The sequence below is a fragment of the Fusarium sambucinum genome, chromosome III (genome assembly GCF_050947815.1).
Source record: "Fusarium sambucinum isolate potato_lamoka chromosome III, whole genome shotgun sequence".
Classification (NCBI taxonomy): Eukaryota; Fungi; Ascomycota; class Sordariomycetes; order Hypocreales; family Nectriaceae; genus Fusarium; species Fusarium sambucinum.
In genome coordinates, this window is record NC_139292.1 from 951,395 (window position 1) to 966,258 (window position 14,864).

General features: G+C 47.2%; 5 protein-coding genes across 5 annotated transcripts; all 5 read left to right on the top strand.

The window, feature by feature from the left end:
* Positions 1-512: 512 nt before the first annotated feature.
* On the top strand, positions 513-2,051 carry FSST1_010502 (uncharacterized protein; the record flags this gene model as incomplete). Its single annotated transcript, XM_083223728.1, has 1 exon — positions 513-2,051. The coding sequence occupies one exon, from the start codon at positions 513-515 to the stop codon at positions 2,049-2,051; it is 1,539 nt and encodes a 512-aa protein (XP_083080198.1).
* A 1,294-nt stretch (positions 2,052-3,345) lies between these two features.
* On the top strand, positions 3,346-4,059 carry FSST1_010503 (uncharacterized protein; the record flags this gene model as incomplete). The annotated part of the gene is made up of 2 exons (XM_083233541.1): positions 3,346-3,701; positions 3,753-4,059. The coding sequence occupies 2 exons, from the start codon at positions 3,346-3,348 to the stop codon at positions 4,057-4,059; spliced, it is 663 nt and encodes a 220-aa protein (XP_083080199.1).
* Positions 4,060-6,545: 2,486 nt separating this feature from the next.
* FSST1_010504 (uncharacterized protein) lies at positions 6,546-6,872 on the top strand (the record flags this gene model as incomplete). Its single annotated transcript, XM_083233542.1, has 1 exon — positions 6,546-6,872. One exon carries the CDS (start codon positions 6,546-6,548, stop codon positions 6,870-6,872), a length of 327 nt encoding a protein of 108 aa, XP_083080200.1.
* Positions 6,873-9,450: 2,578 nt separating this feature from the next.
* Positions 9,451-11,936, top strand: FSST1_010505 (beta-glucosidase; the record flags this gene model as incomplete). Its single annotated transcript, XM_083233543.1, has 2 exons — positions 9,451-9,613; positions 9,658-11,936. The coding sequence occupies 2 exons, from the start codon at positions 9,451-9,453 to the stop codon at positions 11,934-11,936; spliced, it is 2,442 nt and encodes an 813-aa protein (XP_083080201.1).
* Positions 11,937-12,436: 500 nt separating this feature from the next.
* Positions 12,437-13,027, top strand: FSST1_010506 (uncharacterized protein; the record flags this gene model as incomplete). The annotated part of the gene is made up of 1 exon (XM_083233544.1): positions 12,437-13,027. The coding sequence occupies one exon, from the start codon at positions 12,437-12,439 to the stop codon at positions 13,025-13,027; it is 591 nt and encodes a 196-aa protein (XP_083080202.1).
* Positions 13,028-14,864: the final 1,837 nt, after the last annotated feature.

A 14,864-nucleotide genomic window follows, 5' to 3' on the forward strand; every position in this document is an offset into this window, starting at 1 on the left:
TGACTGTTTAGAGCCTCCACCTCCCCTGGACCCTCCTGGTATTCATTACCCGTACACTTATCAGGGTGGTTATCAGTGATGTACTAAATCTGGGATTGTTTTACTGGGAAATTGCAGTTTATGTACATAAAAACGAGACTGTGCTTTGTGCTTCTTTAGATATAACTTCCAATATGATAATCCTTTTGATTTCACCAAAGAGGTGCTATTTATCGTGACTTTGTCTTTCACCATGGCTCCAAATTCTCTACAAGTTGTAAAATGTAACGACTACGTCTCTGGTTAAAGACGACTGTTCATGTCGATAAATCTTTGGCATAATACACGCCAACTGTAGTGCTTGAGCCTGACACCTTTTGGCAGTGCCAACTAAATCCCAAGAGTTGATTTCTCACTTGATCGCACTCAGTGCCCCGCTTATTTTGGGACCTCCCTGTTCAGCATCTGCTTGTTATTTTTTATTCAGTGCTCATCTCCTCTTCAATCTCTTTATCCCTTCATCATCTACCAAAATGATTCCTTACGTCCCCGACGAGATTTTGAGTGCGATATTCAGTCATCTCCTGACTCCAAGCCAAAGGCACCACTGCCGTGATGATTGGCATCACGATTCTACACAGGTCCGCCTTGTGTGCCGCAGGTGGAATGCCATCGCTACCAAGTGTCTCCTTGGGACCTTGGTACTTCGGCATAGTGGTATCACCATGAACGACAAGTTCAGGGCGTGGCATAAACTCGTGGACTCGAAGCGTCTAAGACCCGATGTCCGGCGCGTTGCCATTGAAACCGCAATCCTGGTCGAGGATCCGTCTTCGATTAACCATGGGACATGCGAAGTCTTCAGATGGCCTGAATCTTGGAGAGAAGGAGTATGGCCCGAGTTTGAATCTGCCATAAACAGGATCCGCCATCTCCCCAAGCTTGATGCGATAGAGGTGCGCTTTACAGCAGCCTGCATCGGTCGCGTAGGCGAGATTCAGCGAAACCATCAAATGAATCGGATGGGCGAATCCTTGGACACGACACCTGTCGAGGAGCCGACAAATACGCGGCTCCATACACTTCAAGCCCTCGCGAGGGCCATACAAGAGCGAAACAAACGCCCTAATGTGAGCACAGTTCGGGAACTGGTTCTGGAAAACCTACAGAACGTGCCTATACTGGACTCTGTTGCTACAGACCTCCTCCAGAATATTGAGCGTCTGCACATCAAGATCCTTTCTGAAGCTGACGATGAATCTTTTTATTTTACTCCGACTACTCCTATTGAGCGTATGTACAGAGAGGAAATCAGGTTATTTCCTAGATCTCTAGAAAACGATATCCTGGATTTGGTGCCAAATCTTGTCGAATTGACACTCGCCGGAAAGAACTGGGCTGCCATCCCTGGTGCGTTCTACGGCATGGATGTTATCCTCCCAAGGTTGAATACTCTAACTTTGGAGGGTTTTGAAATCTTGCATAAGTGGCATTTCGATTGGGTGCTGAGACATAAGTCTCTCAGAAGCTTAAACCTTCATCGATGCACTATCGCTACGCATTGTCTCGTACAACAACCCGAGTTTGGGTTCTGGGGAGTCAACCTCGATGGCTGGATTAGAGTCCAAGACGACACCCATGATCCCGATCATCTGCATCAAGTTCCCATCGCCTACACACCCATGCCAGATGATGATGAACCTGGTTGGTATGTTAGTCCTTTAAGGTGGGATACTTTATTTGACAGTATCTCCGAAAATCTACCTTTGCTGGAGTCCTTTACCTTTGACGCGAAGGAATGGGAAAACTACTTTCGACATGTCGATTATCCCTTTTCCTCCTTCCCTGAGATTGGATTTCGGTATTCCTGCTTTGCACACATTTGGTCTTTCCTGCAACGGTGGCCGTGGTGTTCGAAAGCATCCAGCGACTGTATTAACAATTGTCAATATGTCGAGGCCGGGGTGTTAGGCAGTCCAGAACTGCTGCCGGACTTAACTGAACAGGCTGATAGCCAGGCATTGGAGAAGTTACTTCAAACAGTTAAAGGCCGACGCAATGCAGGACGCTAGATCTGAGATCTAGCTGACATACACAAGCTGCCGCGGGCGTGCCCTCCAATTGGGCCTCTTGCTCCGCCAGACAGTTGGTTGTTGCCGCATTCAGGCCGCCTTGCTCAATGGCCACTACAAGGCCACAAGACTTTGCGAATTCGCAGGGGATCAAATACAGAAGATCCTTTGAAGGCCTCGTCACTCTCGTGCCTTCACTCGGGAACTCTTACTTCGACATGTTACAATGAGTATCCGGTCGCCACTGCAGCGTACCAGGGCTTCGCGGATTCGCGGCACCAGACCAGAAGATCCTACGAAGTCACTAGACCGACGGGGCTTTCTCCGGTGCTCGCGACGTTACTCTGACACCCTCACACGAAATTGGTAAGTCAGTTTACAACGCTCTTTAGACTACGTCTTAGAGTACTTATTTCTTACCCCAAGGCTTAGGAGGCTAACCTTTCTCTAGGGTCCCGACGACCATGAGTTGCACGAGATCCTGTGGTCTCAAGCCACAGCCACTTGCACTCATTGACAGCAACCTCTGAATTCGACCCCGCCACCTGTTTACGAAATCACCTAGACCCGATGAACAAAAGTTGGCAGGATTGATATCCATTTATGTCTCATACAACGGCATAAAACAGAGAGTGGCGTGTGGTCGGTGTTGGTTTGGCCTCAAAAGGCATCATCGGGGCAAGACATGTGAGGTGGAAGTGAATTCACGGGATGGCTGGGTAAACAGGCACAGCTCGTGTGGGTATACTAAGGGCTTATATTTGAAGCTGGTAAACAATACAATTGTTGATCTGGTGAATCCTAATCCGTTTTGTGCATTGAAGTATGTGGTGAACATCCCTCGCTGCGACAGAGCAACAGCAACGCAATTGAGAACGCTTTGCTTGTGGTCTTGAATACTTTCATGATCTCTAGAACGATGAAGAATATTGTGAGCAGTTTGAATGGTCCACCATGGCTTCCGAAGTAACTGAAACACCTTCAGCCTGGCCTTCTCGACCTTGTAGCATTTGATGGAAAGACGGCCGTAAATAAATTATAAATGCAACAACGCACCAGTCTGTCCTTCTAAATCTGTGGGTTGGCAGCGCCGGCAGGATTGCACTTGAGTGCCAGTGTCAAACGGCCAGTCTGCACCTGCGAAATAAACAAAAAACAAACGTAGCGGACTTCCACCTAACACAATTCAACTGTACTTTTAGGTACCTCAATAGCAAATACTCTCATTTCTTCAGCCGCAAAAGATATACACGAACAATCACACTCCAATCAAGCATCGCTTTCACACGCAATCATGTGCGAACAAAGAACAAAGAAATACGCCTGCAGCCGCTGCTCCAACTTCATGTTCATCGGTACCCCCATAGAAACCGATTGCCAGTGGAAGGGCGAGGGAAAATGCTGCGGCCAGCTTGAACACATCGATATTATCAAATGCGAGCCTGCCCTCTGCATTCGCTGCTCCTCATTCCCAGCCAACCCACTTCCGTTTGTCGATGAGCCCGATGTTCCTCCCCTTACGGAACACGATGCGCGACGCTCTTATTCGCTTCTGAACAAGAAGGAGCAAGACCACTACATTCGTGAATCGACTCTTCAAAAGACCAGAAAGACGTACTTGACTGGTGCCACCGATCCATTACAGGAGGAGTAGGTTTTCTTCTTCTTATTCATAGTAAAGTTGAATGCTAATGATCTTAGGCGCAACGCTGAACTCAATTGGTCACTGGCTCGCTGGCTAACCCGTCTTCCTGAATTGATGAAGATCAGAAACTCTACGGGCGAGGCCAAAGAAGAGGCCAAGAACGAATCTGAAGACAATTCCAATCACGAAACCAAGGAGGATCCCGAGGATACTGCCAACGAGCCGAAGCCAGAGTTCAGGGAGGAGACCGAAGAGGAAGCCGAAACAGGATCCGGAGACAATTTCAAGAAAGAGTCCAAGGAGCATAAGAAGTCCAACAAAAGGTCCAAGAAGGGGTCCAAGGCTAAGCCTAAGAGGAAATGAGTGTTGCTTCTGGGTTATCTGAGGTATGGACCATTGGATGAGAAATTCGGGCAACTACTCTGGTTTGGCTTGGCTTCGAGCGATGGATTCCAGGCAATGGGGAGCTGCTTGTTCAGCTTAACAGATTATTGTTGGACATGAACATGTTATTCTACAGTGTATTTCCAATATGGGACTTGAAAAGCGTGTCTATTCATACTTTCCTCTACCTTTTGCCCAATCGTGTGTCAATTGACCATCTACGCTCCCATTCGAACCACATCATCGAACAGAAGCACAAAGAATACTCAGCGCTCCCGAATCTTTAATGTTCTTGTATAAATAGTCTGTTCTCAATTTGTATCCGATTTCAAACCAGCAACAATTGCAAAGCAATTTGATACCACCACAAAGTAAATTCGGTATCCTGCTTCGAAGCACCTATTTCTAGCAATCAGCACATCGATTTTCATCATGTGTACCGTATTAGACATCACCCTGACCTGCTGCCGTTGCTGTAGAGTCGTCGGTAAAACAATGATGACCATTTCATGCACTGAGTCGCAGGCTGGAAGACGCTGCCTGAAGCGTACCCAGACCCAAACAAAGGCGGTCGATGTGTCACAATGCGTAGCTAAAGAATGAGTTCTGGGCGTGATCAAGCATTATCTTTTGAAAAGGTAACTTGATTATTGTCTTTGAATATTGGGGCTCTGAGAGTAGCTTAAACTAGTCTTTGGCATTGTCTCAGCAAGGAAGATGAGGGTTGGGACTATACTGACTCAGAGTATGTAGCATCAATTGAGATACTATTTGTTCCTGAATTAATGAAATTTAAATGTGAATTTGTAACGAAACAGTTATTAATAATGACTCAAATGTATGCGCCTGGTTGAGCGTTATTCAAGGTCGCAATGACCAACCAAGAGTAAGTGATGGTGTTCACCATGTTGAGAATCAATAGTGCTAGCTGTTCCAGGTCAATTTCTGTATGTTCGGCCGTACATAATCGACCGATGAGCTGAGATCATGTTTTGGATATTGTTCTGGTATTCGAGTATGAACATAGAAGCTACACGTGTATTTACCTCCGTTTGTTCAAGAGTAGACAGCTCTGATCTCTGGGCACCTATCTATTGTCCAAGTACCTACAACAAGATTTCCATTTGAACACTATTGAACAATATTTACAAACCATGTTTAACCCTCCTCTAATTTTCTTTAAATACCCGCACCCTGCCCTGAACCTAAATCTGATTCTAAACCAACAACTTGCTCAGCAATTTGACAACATCTGAAAATACCACCAAAACTTTCAGACTACAGCAAATTTCACGACACCACAAAGTCTAAACTACCACAGCTATTCAGTATGTGTACCTACACCTACTTCCAGACAATCTGTCAGGGTTGTGGCCGAGTGCTCGACTCCTACTTCACTTGGGAGCCATGTGAGCTTGCAGGAACTGGCGACTGCGAGGTTGTCAATGTTTCTGAATCCCAACATGCCTGCCATTCACGATGTTGGACTTGCAGTGGGGATGAGTAGAGGATGAGTTCTGGACATGATCAGATGATTCTTTCGAGAATACATCTGGTTACTGTCTTTGGACATGGGGCTCTGAGATGTAGCTAAAGCAAGTTTTTAGCTTCGTCTCAGAGCGAGGAAGACAAAGGGTCGGGACCGGACTCAAAGTATGTAAATCATCAATTGAATTACTTGTCCCTCAATTTATAATTGTGTATACAATAATAGTGAAAGTGAATGAGTTTCCAGATCCAATCGTGCATCAACGTCTGATCTAGTACTGCATCAGAAACAACTTATGGTATTCATAGCCATAGCCATATCTAATTCCAACGTCTTGTGGGACACATTCAGCTCGTAGGCTCAACTGGTGAGGAGATAAGCGATCATTCCCCTGGTCACAATTATAAAAGGCTCCCCAGCCCGTGTTTATTCCGCCTGACTTCCCACCGCTTATATCGTTATCCCACTTTGCATCAAACGCCTGCATACATAACAAATTTTCAACGCTTTCAACCATGTGCACAATCGTGGATATCAATTTGGCCTGCAGCAACTGCGGCAGAAACTGCGGTAAAACAATGAGTACTATACAATGCAGAGAAGCGAAAGAGGGGAAGCGTTGTCTGAAGAGCACCGTCCCCAGGACAAAGCTAGTCAGTAAGTCACGATGTAGCAATTGCAGGTCGTGATATCAGTATCAGAGTCCAGAATTCATTTGGTTAATCTAGTAGAAAAATACTATTCTACCGATTCGTCTTGAGATGGTATCGCAAGTAAGAAGTCACTGTCTGGCTTCTATGGCAGTCACTACGGGCGGTCACTCCCTCCTATGTGTTGCATTTATCAAACGGCAAGTCAATATTTTGTAGCTGCACTTGGACCATATCACGTTAAGAAAAGAAGGAATAATCCGCATTCAATAAACAAAATATCTTCTTCTTTCAACAACCCATCATCAACTCAAATCGTCAACATCATGTGTATTCTAATCGTTTTGAGACACCGCTGCAGAAGCTGCTTTGCCGTTTTCGATCCCATCTTCATTTCCTCTGACGTGGACAGCTGGCATGCCTTTTACGGTGACGTTAACAATGCCGACAAAATACGCACAAAGCAGTGTCTGAAAGCCAAAAACAACACAACATGCGAATTTATCGACAGAGTGCACTTCAAAGATGTCTACTGCAGTCCAGACGAATGTGTAGAGTGTCAGCGGAAGAATGAGGAACGTGACAAGACATTGAAGCGGAAGCGACCTATTGCTGACGCTGGAGACGAGGATTTCTCCGAGGAAATAGATTGAGTGTCTTTGGGGTATTGATGGCTAGTTTAAACAAAGCCGTGATACTGTGAAGCGTTTCTCTTACGGATGCATGGAATAGTTACATGAATACATTCCACCATTATCGACCATTGATACTGTCCCTTGTCCCCCTTTGTGCCGAAACCATGATGATCCGATGACGGCATAGAGAAATGTGCTTGAACATGTTATTATTTGTTCAGATCAATCTCTTTCATGAATCTAAATGTTTGCTGCGATGACTCTTTGGACCTTGTTCTAGTAGCCAAGCATGAACAAAAGGCAGAGAATCTAACTGTGGACAATCCCCTTGTTCAACCGCGGACAACTCTTTTCTTTACGCCACATTTTTGTTCTCTGCATGTCTTTGTTGTATTAAGCATTCCCTTTCGTCCCATAAATAGTTAAATTCCATCAAGCAATACCAAATTCCTCACCATCATCTTTTGACAACAGAAACACAAACAGTCAGCTTTACCGAAATCACTCACCAAACTCATCAAAATGTGTCAATTAACAACCACCGCCATGATCTGCGAGATCTGTCGCCGCTTGGTCACCTACACCTCTGCCAATTGTCTCTGTCGCTCAGAAGTATGTTTTCAACAGGATGTACAGGACAACTCCAAGTATGTTTCCTGCCTTGAATGCAACAAGTGCAACCCTTCTGGCAAGGGTCTGAGCATGGTGTAAGTCAGCCTAACCCCAGAAATTTGGTTGTCCAGTTTGGGTTTAGATCTAGTCCATGGTTCGCCGAGCCGGGAACTTGAGGCTAGCGAGTTCTTGGAAACCATGCCGAGGTTTGGTTCGGACGTCATAGAGGGAAAAGTTTACCCTGGAGGGTATTGTTTTTGAAGATTTTTCTGTTGTTTTACTATCTTATTCTGGTTGGATACCATGTCGTTCTTTTAAATAAAAGTCATTCTTTTTTCTCCAACTCAATTGATATCTGAACGTGATTCTTTGACAAAATCCGTGTTAATAGGTGCCCAGTTACAATCTTCTGTAAAGCCAATGGTTCGCGCTAAATTTACAGTGAACGTTTAGTGTAAGCACTCTGTTCGAGCCACGCTAAGTAAGTCATGCCATTGCTTCTGAATTAATGTCAAATTGCATTGATCAGATATCCATTGGAGATGACCTGCGTACGGTGTAATGGCCTCATCAATGCACCAACATTCATCCAGATCACAAGACTGAAATCAAACTCTGCATCTCAATGGAAGCCTAACCAGCCATTCCAACATTCATCCATAGAACCGTTAATTTCCGAGTCAATAAATGCGGAGAACTAATATCCACTCGAGTCAAGCATGCCACAACCCGTTGCATTCAACAGCCACGAGATTCATGAATTGAGTTTTTCTCGGATGCAAGCGTATATCCGAACATTTTGGTGCAGCCCATATGAATCGTTAAAGGACAAAAATCATGCACATCGAGTATTAAAGGTCCGAATACCCATCGTAAAGGATGGGAGACATTTACATACATTGAAAAAGACGGCAGATCTGAACGGCAGTCTCGCCATGTTAACGTAAACAAAAAACCAAAACCTCATGTGCTCATAGGAGGCCTGACAATCACGCCCAAAGTGACAAATCCTGGCCCAAGCGGTCTAAACAGCCCCAAAAGTAATGTCTCTGTCACTGTAACCTAGGGCGTCACCAGGCCACTGCACTGGGTCGATTCGCATGGCCGTGCTGTCCGATTACCGTAGGGTGATTTCGCGGGGGAGAAAACGGACAACAAGTAACAAGGGAAGAACCAAGGATTACGTGACAAAACCACTATTTTTCAAGTATTTTTTCTGTATATCGGGCGAGTTTGTCGTCGTCCGTTGAAAATACTCCGCATGGGAGTCCACAACAGGGCCGAATTCAATTGCGGAGAAGAAAAGTGAACCCCGGCTCTTCCCCCGGACTTGTCAACGATGCACTAAAACCCCGGCACTTTAGACCTCTTACTACGACGGAAGCAGAAGAGAAAGAGAAAAACTCATTTTTAATGTCTGGTTAATCTTCGGATTCTCGGTGGTATTGACGGCCGTATTATTAAACTTGTGGCTCCCTCGTGGAGTTGCTCTTCCCCAGGCTACAGACATCACCAGACCAACTCGAGTTAGCAGACAAAGCTGGGAACGGTCTTCTTCCAAACAATGACACCATCATACCCAAAATGCTTCTACTTTCTTCTCCTCATCTATTCTTATTGGACTGACAAAAAGTAGTATCGGTTAAGCCACGGCAGAAACTCACCAAAGTAAAGTTCCCCGATGGGACCCAGAATACAAGGGTACCACCTCGTAAACTGGGAATGCCATCACAAGACATTCAACTCTACTCCGCATCGCCATCCCCGCACAGCTCCTCTCGTCGGAGAACTCGCTCGTCGACGACGCTAAACTTTTCACAATGACGCACTTGTTGGGGTGACAATTCTTGCCAGCGCGGCCATGCGCCGAGGGACGGACCTGCTGTTACCGGACACTGGGATATATAAACTCAATCGATAGCCTACCATCAAAAAAGAGATCATCATCACAAGCCAATTCATCTCTTCTCCTCCTTCTTCCACAATGGCTAGCCTTCGATCTGTGCTGGTCTCCGGCCTGCTGGCCGCGAGTGTGAATGCTCAAGACTTTGGTGGTAGTGGTCGCGACGAAGAGGCCTTCAGCTGGGTTCAACCCAAGAACACCACCATTCTAGGACAATACGGTCACTCACCCGAGTTCCCTTCCAGTATGTTTAACTCTAGAGTCATCAATTCGTTGCTAACATCACAGCCTATGCCACTGGCAAGGGATGGGAACAGGGCTTCGCCAAAGCCAAGGAGTTCGTCTCCAAGCTGACCCTCGAAGAAAAGGCCGACATGGTTACTGGAACTCCCGGTCCTTGTGTCGGAAACATCATCGCCATTCCTCGTCTTGGTTTCAACGGTCTCTGTCTCCATGACGGCCCTCTCTCTATCCGAGTCGCCGACTACGCCAGTGTCTTCCCCGCCGGTGTCTCCGCCGCTTCCTCATGGGACAAGGAGCTTCTCTACCAGCGCGGTCTCGCAATGGGTCAAGAGTTCAAGGCCAAGGGTGCTCACGTCCTTCTCGGACCTGTCGCCGGTCCTCTTGGACGCTCTGCCTACTCTGGTCGCAACTGGGAGGGTTTCTCCCCTGACCCCTACCTGACTGGTGTCGCCATGGAACATACCATCAACGGTCACCAGGACGCCGGTGTTCAGGCCACTGCCAAGCACTTTATCGGTAACGAGCAGGAGGTTATGCGAAACCCCACCTTCAAGAAGGAGGGCTACGTCGGTGAGGTCGACGAGGAGGCCCTCTCCGCCAACATGGACGACCGAACCATGCACGAGCTTTACCTCTGGCCCTTTGCCAACGCCGCCCATGCCAAGGCTGCCAGCTTCATGTGCTCTTACCAGCGTCTTAACGGCTCATACGGCTGCCAAAACTCCAAGATTCTGAACGGTATCCTCCGCGACGAGCTTGGTTTCCAGGGTTATGTCATGTCCGATTGGGGTGCTACCCACGCCGGTGTTGCTGCCATCAACAGCGGTCTCGACATGGACATGCCCGGTGGTATCGGTTCCTACGGCATGAACTGGAAGGCCGGTTCTTTCTTCGGTGGTAACCTGACCAACGCCGTGACCAACGGCACCCTCGAGGAGGCCCGTGTCGATGACATGATCATGCGAATCATGGCTCCTTACTTCTGGCTCGGCCAGGACAGCGAGGAGTTCCCCTCTGTCGACGAGTCCAGCGGCGACCTCAACACCTTCTCTCCCCGAAGCACCTGGCTCAAGGAGTTCAACTTTACCGGCGAGCGCAGCCGTGACGTCCGTGGTGACCACGGCGACCTGATCCGCAAGCACGGCGCCGAGTCCACCGTCCTCCTCAAGAACGAGAAGAACGCACTTCCCCTCAAGAAGCCCAAGTCCATTGCTGTCTTTGGCAACGATGCTGGTGATATCACTGAGGGTTTCCTCAACCAGAAGGACTACGAGTTTGGTACTCTTGTCGCTGGTGGTGGTTCCGGAACTGGTCGTCTTACCTACCTCGTCTCTCCTCTTACTGCCATCAACGCTCGTGCTAAGCAGGACGGTACTCTTGTCCAGCAGTGGTTGAACAACACCCTCATTGCTACCTCCAACGTCACTGACCTCTGGATCCCTGCTGTTCCTGATGCCTGCCTTGTCTTCCTCAAGACTTGGGCTGAGGAGGGTGGTGATCGTGGACACCTCAGCGTTGACTGGGACGGTGACGATGTTGTCAGGTCTGTCGCCAAGTCTTGCAACAACACCATCGTTGTCACTCACTCTTCTGGTATCAACACCCTTCCTTGGGCCGACCACCCCAATGTTACTGCCATCCTCGCCGCCCACTTCCCCGGTCAGGAGTCTGGCAACTCTCTTGTCGACCTCCTCTACGGTGATGTCAACCCCTCCGGTCGTCTCCCATACACCATTGCTTTCAACGGCACCGACTACAACGCCCCTCCCACCACTGCCATCAACACCACCGGTACCGACGATTGGCAGTCGTGGTTCGAGGAGAAGCTCGAGATTGACTACCGATACTTTGACTCCCAGAACATCTCTGTCCGCTACGAGTTTGGTTTCGGTCTGTCTTACTCCACCTTTGAGCTCTCCGACATCTCCGCTGAGCCTCTCGCCGACGACATCACCGCCATGCCCGAGGCTCTCCCCGTCCAGCCCGGTGGCAACCCCGCCCTCTGGGAGACCGTCTACAACGTTACTGTCTCTGTCACCAACAGCGGCAAGGTTGATGGTGCTACCGTTCCTCAGCTCTACGTCACCTTCCCCGAGAGCGCTCCCAAGGGTACTCCTCCCAAGCAGCTCCGTGGTTTCGAGAAGGTCTTCCTTGAGGCTGGCGAGAGCAAGAATGTCAGCTTTGAGCTGATGCGCCGTGATCTCAGCTACTGGGATGTTGTTTCTCAGCAGTGGGTCATTCCTGAGGGAGAGTTTACCATTCGTGTTGGATTCAGCAGCAGAGACTTGAAGGAGGAGACCAAGGTTACCCTTGTTGAGGCTTAAGTGTGCTTTTACGATGTATGAGTTATGTTATACCTATTCCCTGTAGATATTAATTAGTACAATTACGATTACCATTATATTGTGTGCCTTTTTTATGTTTGTGGCGACGAGTCTATGTGCATGTGTTGCATCAATTGCTCGAGGAGGCAGCTCCAAGCCTTAGGGCATAAAAATAAATGGCCTAAATCCCTTGCCTAAACATCATAAACTGACGTGCTATTTTCTTCTCATTCCTTGACTGAGTGGTTGACTTTTTTATCATGAATAAATTTAGTTAGCATTGTTTGATGTGCATTTCCCTATTGTTAAATGCAGTTGGTGGGCCTGAATGTTTGGCGATGCTGGATTGCTGAGTGGCCTTCAGGCATATGGATAAGGCAACGCCCAACTGCATCAGAATTACCCTTCAAGCTTTTCATCTACAAGGCACAGACCGAGCATAGAGTCAGTAAGTCACTCGGTTTGTCACGATACAATTACTCACACCACCCAGCCTCACAATGTCAGCCCCTACCGAGATCACTCAAGATCGCGAGTCCCTCCGGACAATGGGCCTCGAAGGCCTCGTAGAGCTCTACGACGTAGTCATGCAAGACTGGAACTTTGGAGACCCCGTTGTCATGCCCACCCTCCAAACTCATACTTTCACCGACGCCTCCATTGAAGTCGGCAAAATCGCCCAAGACCTCCCCATCGAAGATGGCGGCGTTCTCTCCAACAACCGCAAGAAAAACGCCAAAGCCTACATCATGATCAAACGCATCGGCGACGGCGACCATGGTTTTCTGTGGTGCGATGCCGACGGCAAGCCAGTTCGACGAAGCTGGATAAAGAAGAAGCGCGGCCTCGCCATGTCTATTGTCAAAGAGGAGCTTGTGGAAGATTACAACAACCTCGAGGTCAGCTTTGTTGATGCGTACAATGCTGCGATTTGGCTTGCTCATGCGAGAACAAAGGTGAATGCGTATGTGGCGCGGGCTCGGGCTGGGTTGAATGACGGTACGCGGATTACCTTTGAGGGGGATCGGTTCAAGAAGAAGGAGTATGTCTTTTGTTTTGAGGAGGATCCTGAGATCAATGGGTCTCAATGATGGTGAGGTGAAGGTAGGCCGTGGAAGCATAGAGGGTTATATCAGAACTGAGTTGAAGTACCAGTGAGGATCTCACAGCATCGTATTGGATGGAAGATGGCTATTAGTAGCTGTTGCCTCTATCTCAACAATCTACTCCCCTTAGATTCAAAGCCACTGCAGAGTGCCATGATGCCCTTTCCAGTAGGTAGCAGAAAAGTCGGCTTCCTAATTCTTAGGGTACATAAATAAATGGCCTAAGGTTAGTCTGAATAGCATAAACTTACCTACTAATTTCGTCCGTTCCTTATGCTACTAGCGATCAATTGTTCTGATACCCTGAGATCTTGACTCGGTGATATGGTGGTGCATCTAAATGCTTCGTGATAGCTCCTTGACACTCGGCTGTGATATCCTATCTAACGAACATGTCTGTATATTATGTATATAAATACTGTCTTCCGCCGCTGCAGAATGCCACCCAGTCTCTTGAACAAACGAACAAACACCAGAACAAACACACGGTATCTTATCCATGCTAACAACTTAACCACAATGTGTATTCACTACGCTACAAGCATCCGCTGCAGGGATTGCAACAACCTCATTGACATCTTGCATTCTACTGAATATTGCCACATTTACAGGAACCACAAGCTGGCCACATGTAAGCGAAGGACGATACAGAACGTAAAAAGGGTCAGTTCGAGCCAGTGTGAGATATGCACGCCACCCAATCGTCCCACAGGGATGCGAATAGATCAAGCAGTTGTTGGTTGATTGACTTGTAATGGGGTCGTTTGTGAGGACATTTGACTTGGTTTTGGAATGAAGCTATCGTGAACTTTTACATGGAATGGTCAGTCGGCCTACCAGGTCGTTTTTAGCAGCGAAAAATCATGAGATATTTATAAAAATTAAATATTTTAACTGAATTGACAATGGGACTTTGTACTCTCTGCGAATTGGACCGTAAATGTGCAAATGCATTGTCAATTGGTGGTGTTGTAGGGTATCTCTCCACCCATGTAACAATTTCACACCTTATCACTCGTGCCTAGATCTTACGTGGGGCACGTTTAATGAGTCTTGAAGCTTGAAAGGAACGCGATAAATTGCACAAGTAGTCACCGTGACAAAATGAGATGACGAGTAGCGCGGACCGCATCGATCGAAGGGCGAACAAAGACATTCCAGAAGTCAGTCGCTATGGTGATTACTACAGCAACCTCAACCAAAGTGGTCAACGAGTGCCGATTAAGTCATTGACTTTTGGTCTTTATAAAATCGAATCCAATGACTAAATTGATTCAAAAACAAAATCGCAATGGTCCCATGAAGCAAAACTGATGTCAACTCGCTCCACGTAAAGACGGGATACTCCATGTAAAGCCCTAAACTAAATGGAGTACTCCTAGCTTGCGAGTTTAATATTACTTGCACAGGAACGAATAGAAATAATGCTAGGACATTTTCCGACTAAAGATTGGTCTGGAAGAGACGAGACGCGAACCTAGAGCAGTTTCAACAAAGAACCTGGGAATCTGTTGGTGGAGACGTGTTTAGAAGAAATTGGAGGTTTAAACGAGAGGTTGGCTTGCAGCAATTTGGTCCACTCTCACTCAACAAGATGAAAGAAAATATCATGATTAACATGATTAACTGGTATTAAAGGAACGCAATTAAAACACAATGTCTCAGAGAAAAGAAAAAAATAGCAACGGAATAAATTTGAGACATTCTCCTGTAATGCCAAGGATATTCCCAGTTTATAAAGCTCAAGCCTCAACGCAGCCACTATAACTCAGCGCGTCTAGTGGACGTCATCCTTATCGATAGCCCACCCACTCAACGCGGG